A 13,001-nucleotide genomic window follows, 5' to 3' on the forward strand; every position below is an offset into this window, starting at 1 on the left:
TCAGTCATCTGAGGCGCTCTCCAAGTGCTGGAAGGAAGTGGAGATGAAACTTTCTCTGGGAAAGCAGAACACAATGGGATCATCAATTGCTGCAGGAGTTCTGCACCTGCACATTACTAAGGAGGCAACTGGAGACTGGATATGTGCATCAATCAAACAATGCAGCTTCTATAATAACATGCCTAAACCACTGCAATTTTAGCAATAATGACTCCATGTTAAATACATTAAGGGATTATTGACAATCCACAATGTATGGCACAAAATTGCATCTTCCATAAGCATGGTCAGCATTGGATGGATATAGGAGACTTTATCCCACCAAAAAATCATTGAACCTTTGCTGGTTAAAATACTGAAAAAAAAAAAAAATCTGTGAAATGAGGTTATTGTGACTCCATGTGCAAATTCTCAAAGAAATTAATACACTTTGTTACTGAGCAAAAAAAGCTCAAGAAACGTGGAAGTAAGGGTACTTGAGCAGAGTTTTCAAAAATAGGGCTTGTCAAGGAAAGCAGACCTGATCAAACTGATGCAGATGGGATTTGACTTGGGAGTTACAGAAATATGCATTAATACAATTCTAGTGAACAATATATCTCAGTTTTAAGACATCTGATACACTCTAAGTGGCAAGCACTAAACACAATTTGTGACTCCTATTTGTTTAAACTCTGCATTGCAGACAGAATGAATACAAAAGAAGTATGAGACAGAATGAAATAAAATTCCACCACCAAAGGTGAAAAACCCTGCATCCAAATTCAGAACTTCACAATGTCAAAAATAAGGCCACGTTACTTCTGGTATTCTTTATTAAAAATACTGCTGTACACATGAACAATGAAAACAGGATTAAAGATGAGTAACACATACTGGGATCATGACATTAGAACTTAACATACTGGTGCTTTTTAGGGGAAGCAGTTGACACCTGAATTACTGAAACAAGGGCAAATCAAAAATACATAGGTACCCTCAACAAAATATTTACAATATAGTAAATACAGCAACAAAATTTAAAACAGGTACAAAAATTAAAATGACCAACATCAGATGATTTCAAAGGTTGTCCCTTCTGTGCTTTTAGCTGTAAAAAATAGGAAGGTCAGAAATAAATTTCCCATCTGGGAGGGCACATCCTGGTGACTCTTCTTTTAAATACAGATACACAGTTCTTCCTATGAATGGATCAAACTACAACTTTAGGACAACCTTCTAAATGGAATTAAAATGGGGTAGAAGGGTTCTCCCCAAAAAAACACCCAAGCTGAACTTCAGACTGTTTAAATCATTCCCAAATACAGACCAAATAAAATAAATAGAAAACATAGCTCAACTTCTTTTTAATTTTATGTATTACCTGACACCAAATATTTTCTGGCTGACATTATGTATGAAAACTTATTAGCTGTCTACCTTTTTATTTTTAAACCAAGTCCTGAGGTTACTAGGGGCTGAAGCAAACTGACATTATGCAAATACACACAGGTTTGCAATTTAGACATGTCTTGCAGAGGGTGTGCTGGTCTAAAAAGGATGAGAATTCAAGCCCTATTTTACCCCTGCCTTACACTTCCACAAAATATTGGTCCACAAATTAAATTTTCAAAGGTTCCCAAACCCCACAACTGAACAGATGATCCCCTTTCATTTTCAAAGAAAACAATACTGGAAAAAACCTCAGCCCGCTTATAAATTAAGCATTCCATATTTCTTCTAGAATACAAGTACTTCTTTTTTTGTACAAAAGAATTACAATATGATTTGTCAAAAAACATAGAAAAGACAGCTGCTCTTCCTCAAATACATGAGCTAATGATAAAAGACTGTTCTGCATGTTCACTTTTCAAAGTTCCTGTTCCTTTTAGATTAAAAAGAACATTCTGGCAACTGTTATCGTTTGAATATTAAACATTATGTTCCTTTTAAAATTGCAACAATAATTGATTTTTAAACTCAACAACTGATGCTACTTAATGTGGATTCAACCACATTTTCTAAAATGTGTAAAGCATGTCCCTAGTCTTCAAAGCTTTCGATGTGAAGAGAGTTGCTTTTTTCTTGATGCAAGTCTCAAGGCGGAGAATCATTTTAAAGCTTATAAAAGTGGACAGAGAAATATTAAAAACTTCTCTGAAAACTACAAATATTGAGAATCATTAAAATTCATGTCAGTAACATCAGTTGCAAGTGCTTAGAGTCTGTCCTGACCTTTTGAGTTTCCACATTTTCTTCATGGTGAGCACCCAGTGCTATTAAAACATTCAGTGCTGGGAAAGGATAGATACAGTCTTCACTACTGCTTTAAGAAAGGAAATTCCTACATATTTGGCAGTCTTCAGTATCAAAGTGTAGGTGTTTAACTAGAAATCCCATGAATACCCAAGTTTGGAGACAACTGCATGTCCAAAAATTAGAAAGGTAATTGAGGAGCAAAATTCCAGACTTTTGAGACTGAATTACTTCAGGAATATTCATGTGTTGAGTATTAGCAAAAGTAATATTACTTTGGGCTAAGCAGTGACTGCAAAGGCACAGCAGATCATTATCCCTCCAGATTCAGGCCGTAAAACTTGAAAAGCTCTTGATGCCAGACAACTGCTGTGTTTAGTTAATCTTCTTTTAACAGTGTCTTTGTATCTGTATCCAGTGTAGCGTACCATAATAAAGCTGTGGTTCAAAGAACAGAACTTTATACAAAAACTATACTGTAAATAACCTAAAGTAATACACTCCTGAAACTTCAGGCATTTAAACAATTTCTTTAAAAAAAAAAATCTATTAAAAAAATTGCATAAATGTAAATGCTTCTGACTACCAGGAAAATGTACAAACAGTTTTTAAAAGGCGCTGGTTGTGTTTAGAGCAAGTTTGATATGCTCCTTAAATGAAAGATGTTTCCCATTATGCTGTTTTCGTCACTTCGCTTAGACAAAGTTTAAATCGAATGACAGGGGCGACTTTCTTTCCTTTTTAGTCAATTCACCAATACTTCACTTGACTGGTTTTAAAAAGTTGTTCCTTCTCAAATTTCTTTGAGCTAACAGTGGGTGGCATACAGAGCTTGCATACAACACACTTTTACAGAGGTTACGAACTAAACGGTCATTAATAGAACACAATTTCTATTAAATTATTTACCTGGTCCTTTATGCTATTCTGGGTGCAAATAATATCAAAAATGAATAAATTTTGCTATATCCTCAGTGACAAAAATGTATCCCAGAAATGTCCTTGCAAAGAGTTTCCCTTAAGTATACAATGTGGCAAAACTTCAGAGATCAGAAAAGTCTTAAAAAAATTAAAATTAGTGCATATACAAGTGGAAAAAATAAAAGTAGGAACATCATGCACCTGATGTGTTCCTTAATCTAAAATAAATTCTTCACAGATAAAGCCTCCAATGGCAGCCTTTGCTCTAGGATAAGTGAAACATTCTTCCCTTCAAGTAACAGTGTACCTGACTGAAGTGCAAGCAGCTTTGCTCATCTCCTGTTTGTTTCCCAAATGTGAAATGAGATGACAACAACAATTCAGCTGTAGTGCAATTTGCTATAGGTTAAGTTCCTCAGCAATGTCCTGCATGCTTTCAGCAAATACTACAACTGACCATTTGCGGCTGCAATCAGTTCTTGAAAAGTATTTTCAAAGCAGCGTTTTAAATCGCTGTAAGTTACCACAAGTACACTCTTCTCATCTCTGGAAATGAGGCTTATTTTTTCTGGCACACCAGCATCTAACTGTAACAAGAATGCAAAAGATAAAATAAAAGAAGTGTGAAAGAAATGGCAAAACATTTCCCCAACAACAAAAGCAATCAATTTCTTGGCAAGTACATCGTTATAGTGCAGTTCAAATCCACTAACAGGACACAAAGGGAGAATCTGAATCACATCACAACAACGTCCTTGCCAAAAAATTGAGACATTTTGGTCTTAACCTGACGGACATTCCAGATCTTAGGACTAGATTACCATTGTTTTCTTCCCTTTCCACAAAGCTAGGAATCCTGTAATGCTATACTTCCTGTGTAGAAAGCCTGGAAAAATTTTCATGTACTTCCTGAAGAACAAAACTAAATTTGACATTACATTTGCACATATGATCCACAAGCCTAAACATCAGGTAGGTACTTCTTGCCCACTCCAAAATGAGATAATGGATGGATCAGACCCCAGGTAGCCTGAAAACCGGTAGAAACCCAAACCTCACATTTTTGACAGTACTGGAAACAAACTAGGCTGTATGGTACATTTAATCCCTTAGAAAGAAAAAATTACTTTGGTATAATCCACGACCAAATGGATAATTTGGGGTTGAAGATCAACGTTTGCTCCATATTTCTTGTCATGGCTTGTTCTGACTTTTCAAATTCAACATGCACTTTTTTTTAATATACCATTAGATCCTAATTTGTAACAGAGGAATATCCTGCTTTACATGCTGAAGCCTATTACATCACTGTTTCTTATGTTCTTCTCAATGTGCAAGAAGTGTTCATCAATAGAGAACTGTCAGACTCTCTTATTATGCAGAATTATTGTAGTTTTGTTTTGGTCAATAGTTAGATAGTTCCATCACAGTCTTTCTTATTCCAATACAACAGGTGGGGCAGAGACAAGTGAGATATGACACTACCAACCCATTCTTTGGAAATACAACCCCAGCAAGTTTAAATGTATGTATTATAATCTTGTACTGAATAGAAAAACAATGAAATTTGTCACAGAGATATTCCACTAGCTGCAACACAGCAAGTTCGCGATTTCTTGCACTTCTCTTCTAAAGTAATGTTTTGAGTGTAACCTTAAAAGCTGGAACTGCCACATTTTAAAGCTGCTGCTCTGTGAATGGTTTCAGAAGGACGAAAGCAAGCCAATTAGCTTCTAATTTTTGTAGAGTACGATAAAACCACCGGTGTCTTCAAACATCCATTACAAAATATTAATACAAATAAGGTGTTTGTGAAATATTGTCCATTGTTCATTCCCATTAGCATCATACAACAAATCAATGAATTACCTTAATGGAAGGTCTTCCTAATGGAAGATCTCTATTAAGAAAGCCACGCTGCTAACTACAAACATCAATATTTATGGCTTTCTTTCCTCCTGTGGATGCATAAATCCATATTCTCAGCTGAAAAGATGTTCAAAACACCACATTGAAAAGGAAAGTTTTTTGGTTTGGTTTTTTTAAACAACAGAATAGCTTTTATTCAAAAGGAATGTGTTTGACAAGTACCAGTAAAGTCCATATAACTCCTACTAGTACTTCTACAGTTTCTGAAGTGTTTTTTAGAGTGTATTTCCAAAGCAGAGTTCTGTAAATCTTACATTTTTTGTGTGCTGAGCCCACAACCACAGAAGAGAAGAGCCTCTGTTTAAAAAGGTAAGCCATGAACATTTATAGAACAAGGCATTCTTTGACATTGTCTCTTACCTGACCTATGAATTCAGGACTGTCCCCTCTTGCTACAGTACTGTATGAGTCACTGCTTTCAAATCATGATGGCATTTCAATGCCTACTTGAATGTCAACATGCTTTCTTTTTGATTTAGCCTCAATCCCTTTAATGTCCTTTTTAAAGTGATTACAGACACCAACCAGAAAGATAAAAAGGAGGTTAAAAAATGCACAGCAGTGGTCTAATAGGAGTTAGAAACCTTGACAATTTTAGAAAAATATTTAACTGCACAGTTATTACACATCAAAGGATCTGAACATATTCTACTTTTCTTGGAGGAGAAAGTTGATTATCCTAGTCCTAGAAAATATTGGGCACTAAAACTGTATTGTCAGTGTCTGCATCACCATTCCCTACAGAGCAAATGAAATTACCAAGCAACTACACAAGCAACAACAAAAAAAGTTGCAGTATCTTAGTCTTCCATGGATTATTGAAGTTTGGCAAAACAATGTAAAAGAAGTTGAAAGCCAATCTACCAATGAAAAAAACAATCAGCTCACATACTTTTTAATTTATGGAGCAAGACAAGTTCTTCATCTACCGAAGATCTTGTGGTCTCTCACACATCTCCTGCTATTAATCATGAGAGTGCTCAGATAAAATTCTGCTAGTGGTGCAGTTCTAAGAAAACTGCAAATAGCTTTGTTAAGTCAACCTTGGAAAACAAAGGGCTGGAGAGGCTAGGGAAGTTATTATAGAACTGGACTTAACATTTTAAGTCACAGGAATTTTCCAGCACTGTCCTGACGGCAAAGATTTTGCACAAATTTCTTTTGCAGTTTCCCTCCTGTCTCCTACTTGAGTCAACACAGTTTAGGAATGGATCTTGCCTTATGACCATCCTTTGTGAGAACAACCAGCAGAAACCTCCCCCGGTTAAAGGAGTATTATGGATCCTTTATGCTGTGTTGAAAGACCAGAGTAGCATAAAGGGACCAGCATTGCTTATCCACAGTAATCAATGCATTCTAGGACAAAAAGTTAATATTGTATCTCACACTATATTAACAAATTTTTAATATTCATGTACTAGTTTTATTTAAAATATCCATAGATGTTGGAATATTAGCTTAGTGAATACATGGTTTTAATCCAAAATGGGGACTATAACCACCAGCTAAGCCAATGGCATTAATTAATGGCACTTCCACTGCTTTGCAGTGGAATACTCTTTTAAAGAAAGCTAACCCAAGCAAATGTGCAAAAGCTAACTGAAGTACAGTGTACCTTGTTAAGACATGAGATAATGTGACTGAGGTCAATCCAAGGAGTACCCGCTTCTGTCACCTGATGGAAAAGGTGGTCTCGAAAGAGCTTTAGTAAATACCTGTCTCCAGTTTCTGACCACGTTGGGTCCTTCTGAAACCTAGTGAAAAACAAATTCTCATATTAAAGCTCAGTAAATTAAGTAAAATCAAACCCCACAGATATAAATGATACTTCAATCTCAGCTGAGTAATCTTATCACACAGCTAATATACCTGCTATAAATTGCAATTAAATTAGTACCCCCCCCCACCATAAACAGAAGATATCACACACAAAAGCTTTCTCAGCTGTTTGAGCACCTAAAGCTAAGGCCTTCCAAGAGCCACCAAAAATAATGGAAGAAAGCAAAAATTATCTGCAACAAGTTTACCATGTAAAATACATGTAGAAACCTGCATTATAAACATAACTCTAAGCTTATGCAAAAGGATGGAAAACAGACAATGAATACTTCATTTAGATGTAGTTAGTGAATAAAAAAGGTGAAAACTCACTAGCTTAAAACCACTATCTACATCCTTTGCTTCAGTTAAAGCAAGCTATGGATTTCCTCCAAAACTATTGCCACTCACAAGAGAAACCATACTAAATACAATGAAGCAACTTTGGCATATCTACTTGTAGCCTTCTCCTGCCTACTTAAAGTTTTGGTCAGAGTTGCTTATCTGATTTTTCTCAAGGCTTCTTAAATACTAATTTCTCCATGGGCAAATATGGGGGAAAAATGTAGCTTAAATTTATGAAGGATGAAAGTGCATTGCAAACTGTGTTTTACATACTCTAAACCACAAAAACAAGTATTTCTTACTCTGGCCTCTCATTGATTGTTCCCAATTTTGCTAGGAGCCTAAACAACCTTCCATTTTGCACCTCCTAGAAAACGAGAAAAAGGTTATTAAGAGTCTCTGAAACAAAATTTAGATGTTTACTTGCAAAAGATACATGGTAATAATGCAAATGAAGCACTATTACTTACAAAGACTTATTTACTCAGAGAAGAAGGTATCATTTTTTCACAGAGAGATCAAATGTATTATGTATCAGTAGTCCAGTGCTCATTTTTAGCACTTCAAATTATAATGTGAAGATTCAGCAACTAGTAATACCTCTCTGTCCCAGCAGGAACTGGAACAGGCAATCTATTTCTTTTTGGAAATATAAGTCTAATCTCCTGCCAGCCTATACAGGAATGCTAAAATACAGTAAGTTAAACAAGGAGAATATGGGTTTTTTTATATATATATACACACACACAGAGTTACTGAGATATGCAGAGGTATGCAGTACACCACCTTATTTCAGGTAAAGATGAGAAGAAACAATCTACCAGATCTGTTTTTCAGAAATGCTTTGTAGGCCATTATTAGTAAATATTTAGCAACAATACCATTGAATTCAAATGATAATTGATTGCAAAAATAATTTTTAAACTAGTTTTTTCAAAGCAGTTCAAAGTCTTAAAAAAGTATAAATGCTGAGTCCATAAATGACATACATAAAGCAATGACAATAAGGTCACACAGAGGCAGAACATCAAAATTGTTGCTTAGCACACAACAGAAAAGTTGGTTTAGCTTGTTTTCTCACACCACTCAGGATGCAGTAAAAACAGTAACATCCCAGCTTACTTTAAATAAAAAAATTAATTCACAGTGTAAATCAAAGTTGTCAGGAAAAGATCCTCTCTAATATTATTGACATTCTCCAATGGCTCAGGTCTACAACATTATTCATGTTAAGATGTAGCTAATTCCATGCATGATCACACTGATTTCAATTGAATTCAGTCTGGAGTAGGTTACTGTGCACAGCTAGGTAAATAAAGTGGGTCAAGGTGATAACAGCCTGACCTTGGACAACGTATGGGTTGCAGAGTTCTATTAATAGTCTAAAACCACACTGGAGAACAGCTTGTACCACAACAGTGGCTACACTTAAAGAGATTGACATGGAAAAACAACCCTGTCCAGCTAGCCAAGGTCTACTATTTGGTCTAACCACCAAATTTATTTTTGGCATGTGGTCAAATACTCAAAAGCCAAAACTACATCTGTGTTAAGTTCACTGTCTTGCAGATTCCAGTGAATGATGACACAGCTGAACAACAACACAGGCACTAAGTCTCCAAGAGGCCTCCCAGCAGACCTAGTAGCCTGTAAGGAGGGAGATACTCTCCACAGGGCTTATAAACTGAGGCTTAGACTGCGATTACATCAATATGATGAATGTAAAAGTGAGGAAGGAAATGAATAGCATAAAAGGGTTACTGCTGTGTGACAAGTGAGTGCTACAAAGATATTAACTACATATAAACTACTTCCTGCATCAGAAGTTCCTAAGCTACAGATGACTCTGTGCTTGAAGAATATGAGGAAAAAAAAAAAACCAAAACCATACAGTAGTCTTTTTCTAATACTCCCTCTAAAGCATGCTTTGGAACAAAAACGAACAGAGGGCACCAGCCTAGACTTAAGGGATACTGTATCTCTGATGTCAATGAAGGGGATGTCATAGTAGGAAGAAGTTGCAGTGTGACAGCTAATTAAGAAGTGGCATTTATCACTGTCAGTTAAATAGCTATTTCCAAACTGGGGGCTGAGCAACAACTTGAATTTGTAGTACCTCTGCCACCTGCCAGTGATAAGCAACTGCTCAAACAACATGACTAAAGATAAAGAAATTTTAGTGCTGATCACAGGGCAATCTCCATCTTTGCTATGGGAAAAAGTCCATCTGCCCAGCTTTGTGCAGGCACATAAGCCACTCTAACAACAAATGAGCTCAAACATCTCTGGAGAAAAATTAGTAGTTGATTCTGACAAAGTGGGCACCCAGCATCTAGAGGTACAACAGATACTGCCTGGCTCTTCTACAGCTCCTTGCTTCTGATAGATTTCAGCATCTTTCATCAAGGAGGAGAAAACTGTTCTCCAACAGGACAATACTGGAGAAATCAAGAGAACTGAGTCCATCAGAATCCCAAACACTGGCCTACTATCTCTTAAAAAGTTCTCAGTGAGGAGTTGTGAGAACCCCAGCCTTGCTTTGGGGCCTCATGTGGTGGTGAAATTCCTCCTCCAACCCGTGCTTCCAAAGAAAAACTCTGCAGGCTCTTGCTGTTCAGTCTCAAGGCAGTTTATTGCTAGTTATCTAACAGATTATGTTCTTGGACTACAGCTATTTGATCAGTGGCCTGGGTAGAGGCACACACACACCCTGACATCCTCTCTGTCTGCTGTCTTCTTCGTCTCTCTCTGCCCAGGGCTGCTGCTATCTTTTATAAGATATATTACGTATAACATGTTTACAATTATTCCCCAATACCTACTACCTACGTTGCCAAGTGTTTTTCTACTCTAAACCAATCTGTGAGTGCCAACATCACCAAGAACATGGAGGTAAGGAAGAAGAAGGAGGAAGAACAGGATCAGCCCACTTTCCTCCATCTTAGAACTTCTGACCCCCATGTACAAAGTGAAAACCCCCCTGTACATGTGTTAAAACTCCCCTGTACAATACTAAAAAAATTTCTCCTCTACTTTGTAACTACTTTTACTATACTATCTAACCTTTTGTGATTGCTTGTTCCACCTCCAAAGTTGGCAATTCATTCCATGGCTCAAACTCAAAATCACAGCTGTTTTTCAGTTGTCTGCCAGGGTCTAGAATGCTTCTGACCAAGGCCTGGAACCTCTAAAAATGTCTGAGAGACATTTTGAGTTCCCACAAGGGGTTATATAATGGAGCAGAATCACAGGACTTGAGTAAATTCCTGTGTAATACCCTATCCCACACATTTTCAGGGCCAGGAAAGCATTCCACAATGTATCTCAGTCCTGGTAGAAATCCTGCTGCCAGTCACTTCTGACTAACAGACACTCCTTCCTGTTGAACAAATACACTCTGACTTGATACATAGTATATATTTCCTTTATAGTTAGGCACTTGATACCTTGACTCAACACCACAGACTCCCACAGCTAGAGTGCACATTTAGGAAAGCTGAACATGGTACCTCCATGAATTAGAATTCATTCAGAAAGGAAAACATGAGACCAGGGACACCAAAATCCAAACCTAAAAATGTATGGGGTTTTAGCACACATTACATGATCTACATGACATGCTATAAAGAACATAATTTCCCCAAAACTACTGGTTGAAATGAAGATGCTACTTCAGTTAAAACACAGCTGAAGACATCTTAGAACTAGGAATTCTTGAAGCTTTGGAGCTTTCGAAAGCCTGACCTTAGAGCTGTCAAGTCTTCAGGCAGATTATTTAGGTTAATAAACAAACAGAAGGAAAAAATAAAACCAGAAACAAGAACCAGTAGAAGACATTCCCTATTAAGGAATACCCTTTTAAGGTACAGCTCTAGGAATACTGACTACAGGTCTTTCTTCAGGAATTACTGAATGATTTACCTTTGCTAGGTCTTCTTCTATAACATCATTTCGCATCTGAGCAGCATCCAACTGAGTATAGAATCGTGCACCAATCATAGGCATGATATCGTTTACACTGCGAAGTCTGTTTTGGTCAGTCAGCAAATACCTGCCAAAAAAACCCAACCACCAAAAGATTACTTTCTGCATATGCCAAACATTATATTCCTTTATGATTTTAGAACTATTTAACTTTTTGTATTTAATACACGAAGTTGACAATTGTTATGTTTCTCAGAAGAAGATGCCATCAAGAAAACACAATTAATTTGAATCAGTTATTTATACAAGACAGGAGCATACTTTCACGAAATTGTGTAGTTCACTCCATGCAGACAGCAAGAACATACACAAAAAGAGAGAAGGATGCAGTTTCAGATGGCAATGCAATTGTTTTTCAAATGAGGAAAGGAGAAAAGACTTCTACTTTTCCCACTCAAACTGCAAGGGGGAAAAGGGCTGACTATATTGAAACAACACAAAAAGAATATGCACCCAGGAAAAACTAGTACTCAACCTTTCAGCCAAAAAGTCAGTGTGCCTGTTTCTCAGTACCTTGTGAAACTGTAAGATAAGACTAGCATACTGCTATTGCAGAGAACATGCATTCAATGAAGCCCAGTATTGAAGACAACCTAAAATGCTTGTTTTGTTTACACTCCTAATTCTTACTAAGACCTTTAACAGCATTATACAAAAAAATTTATATCAATGTTTTACACTGCACTGACCATGAAGACAACTCAACAGTAAATTTATCTGTAATCATTCTTGCATTGAAAAATACCATTTGACTTTTGCATTTGTATACATAAAAAATACTGCATTTGCCTTTAAAAGATTTATTAAACAAACTTACAAAATCAGATTCTTCAGATCAGAGGAATAGTTGATTGTCACCAGTTCCATTGCTTTCTGCAAATTCTCTCTCTGAATTCCTGACAAAGAATTGCAAGCCAAAGCCAACACAACTTTCCCCAGGGAGATCAGATCTGCTTGCTAGTAGGGAAAACACACACAGGTAAGATTCTTAGTATAGATAAATACTACCTATGGTACTAGATGGTGTTAAAGAGAGACAGTTCTTCAATAACCTTAGAAGAATTTGAGCAACTAAAGTACTATTCAAATCATAGTTCAACATGATTGTTCAAGTAGTTAAAATGTACAGAAGAAAATCTGTCCTGACACCTAGCAATTTTTAAGCACTATATTTATCTTTGAATGATTAAAATTTACCTATTTTTAGCTTAAGGACAGTATTAGAGAGAACTGTGTACTGAGCAGAAGCTCTGTAATGAGGTTCTCTGAGCCACCCACCTGCCCAATCCTGACAAGTCAAGGAGTTGGTGGCAAACAGAACAAGTCTTCTCAATATGTAGAAATAAAAGGATTATTTGTAAACTGAAACCAGCATTTTCTGCATTCATATCTTTTCAATCTAGCCATCCAGTGTGAATTCCATACGGGGATCCACACCACATTCATATACATTATATCACCATTTTAACAAATTGCTCAAATATTTTTATCTCTGATGGACAGTGTGAAAAGATCTGAACTGTGCAAAATAACTAGACAGGCCTGTATGGCTGCCAAACCAAACAGCATCATGTGTTATGAAGAAACCTTTGCATTATAAAACACTTATGTTAAAAGCAGAACTGCTCTTAAAAGACAAATGCTGGATATAGCCTGCTTTGCTGTAACAGAAAATTCTGCCAGTATTAATAGCCAGCCATGAGAAATGATGAAAAGCTGTAGAAGACAGGAAAAGCTGAACTGATTCTTTCCATGGAAAGGCTTTCAGC

The 13,001-nt window shown here is 36.6% G+C and overlaps 1 protein-coding gene across 2 annotated transcripts in view; it reads right to left on the bottom strand.

Annotated features, from left to right (window-relative positions):
* Positions 1 to 797: 797 nt before the first annotated feature.
* Positions 798 to 13,001, bottom strand: part of PAN3 (poly(A) specific ribonuclease subunit PAN3) — an 80,030-nt gene continuing 67,826 nt past the window's right edge. For both annotated transcript variants that reach the window (XM_077781452.1, XM_021541985.3), the window contains exons 16-20: positions 12,050 to 12,189; positions 11,170 to 11,299; positions 7,551 to 7,615; positions 6,701 to 6,839; positions 798 to 3,743 (exon numbers count right to left, since the gene is read on the bottom strand). In XM_077781452.1, the coding sequence (XP_077637578.1) occupies positions 3,603 to 3,743; positions 6,701 to 6,839; positions 7,551 to 7,615; positions 11,170 to 11,299; positions 12,050 to 12,189 (615 nt within the window). In that variant the 3' untranslated portion in view covers positions 798 to 3,602. The remainder of the gene's footprint in view (positions 3,744 to 6,700; positions 6,840 to 7,550; positions 7,616 to 11,169; positions 11,300 to 12,049; positions 12,190 to 13,001) is intronic.

This window comes from Lonchura striata, chromosome 2 (genome assembly GCF_046129695.1).
Source record: "Lonchura striata isolate bLonStr1 chromosome 2, bLonStr1.mat, whole genome shotgun sequence".
Lineage (NCBI taxonomy): Eukaryota > Metazoa > Chordata > Aves > Passeriformes > Estrildidae > Lonchura > Lonchura striata.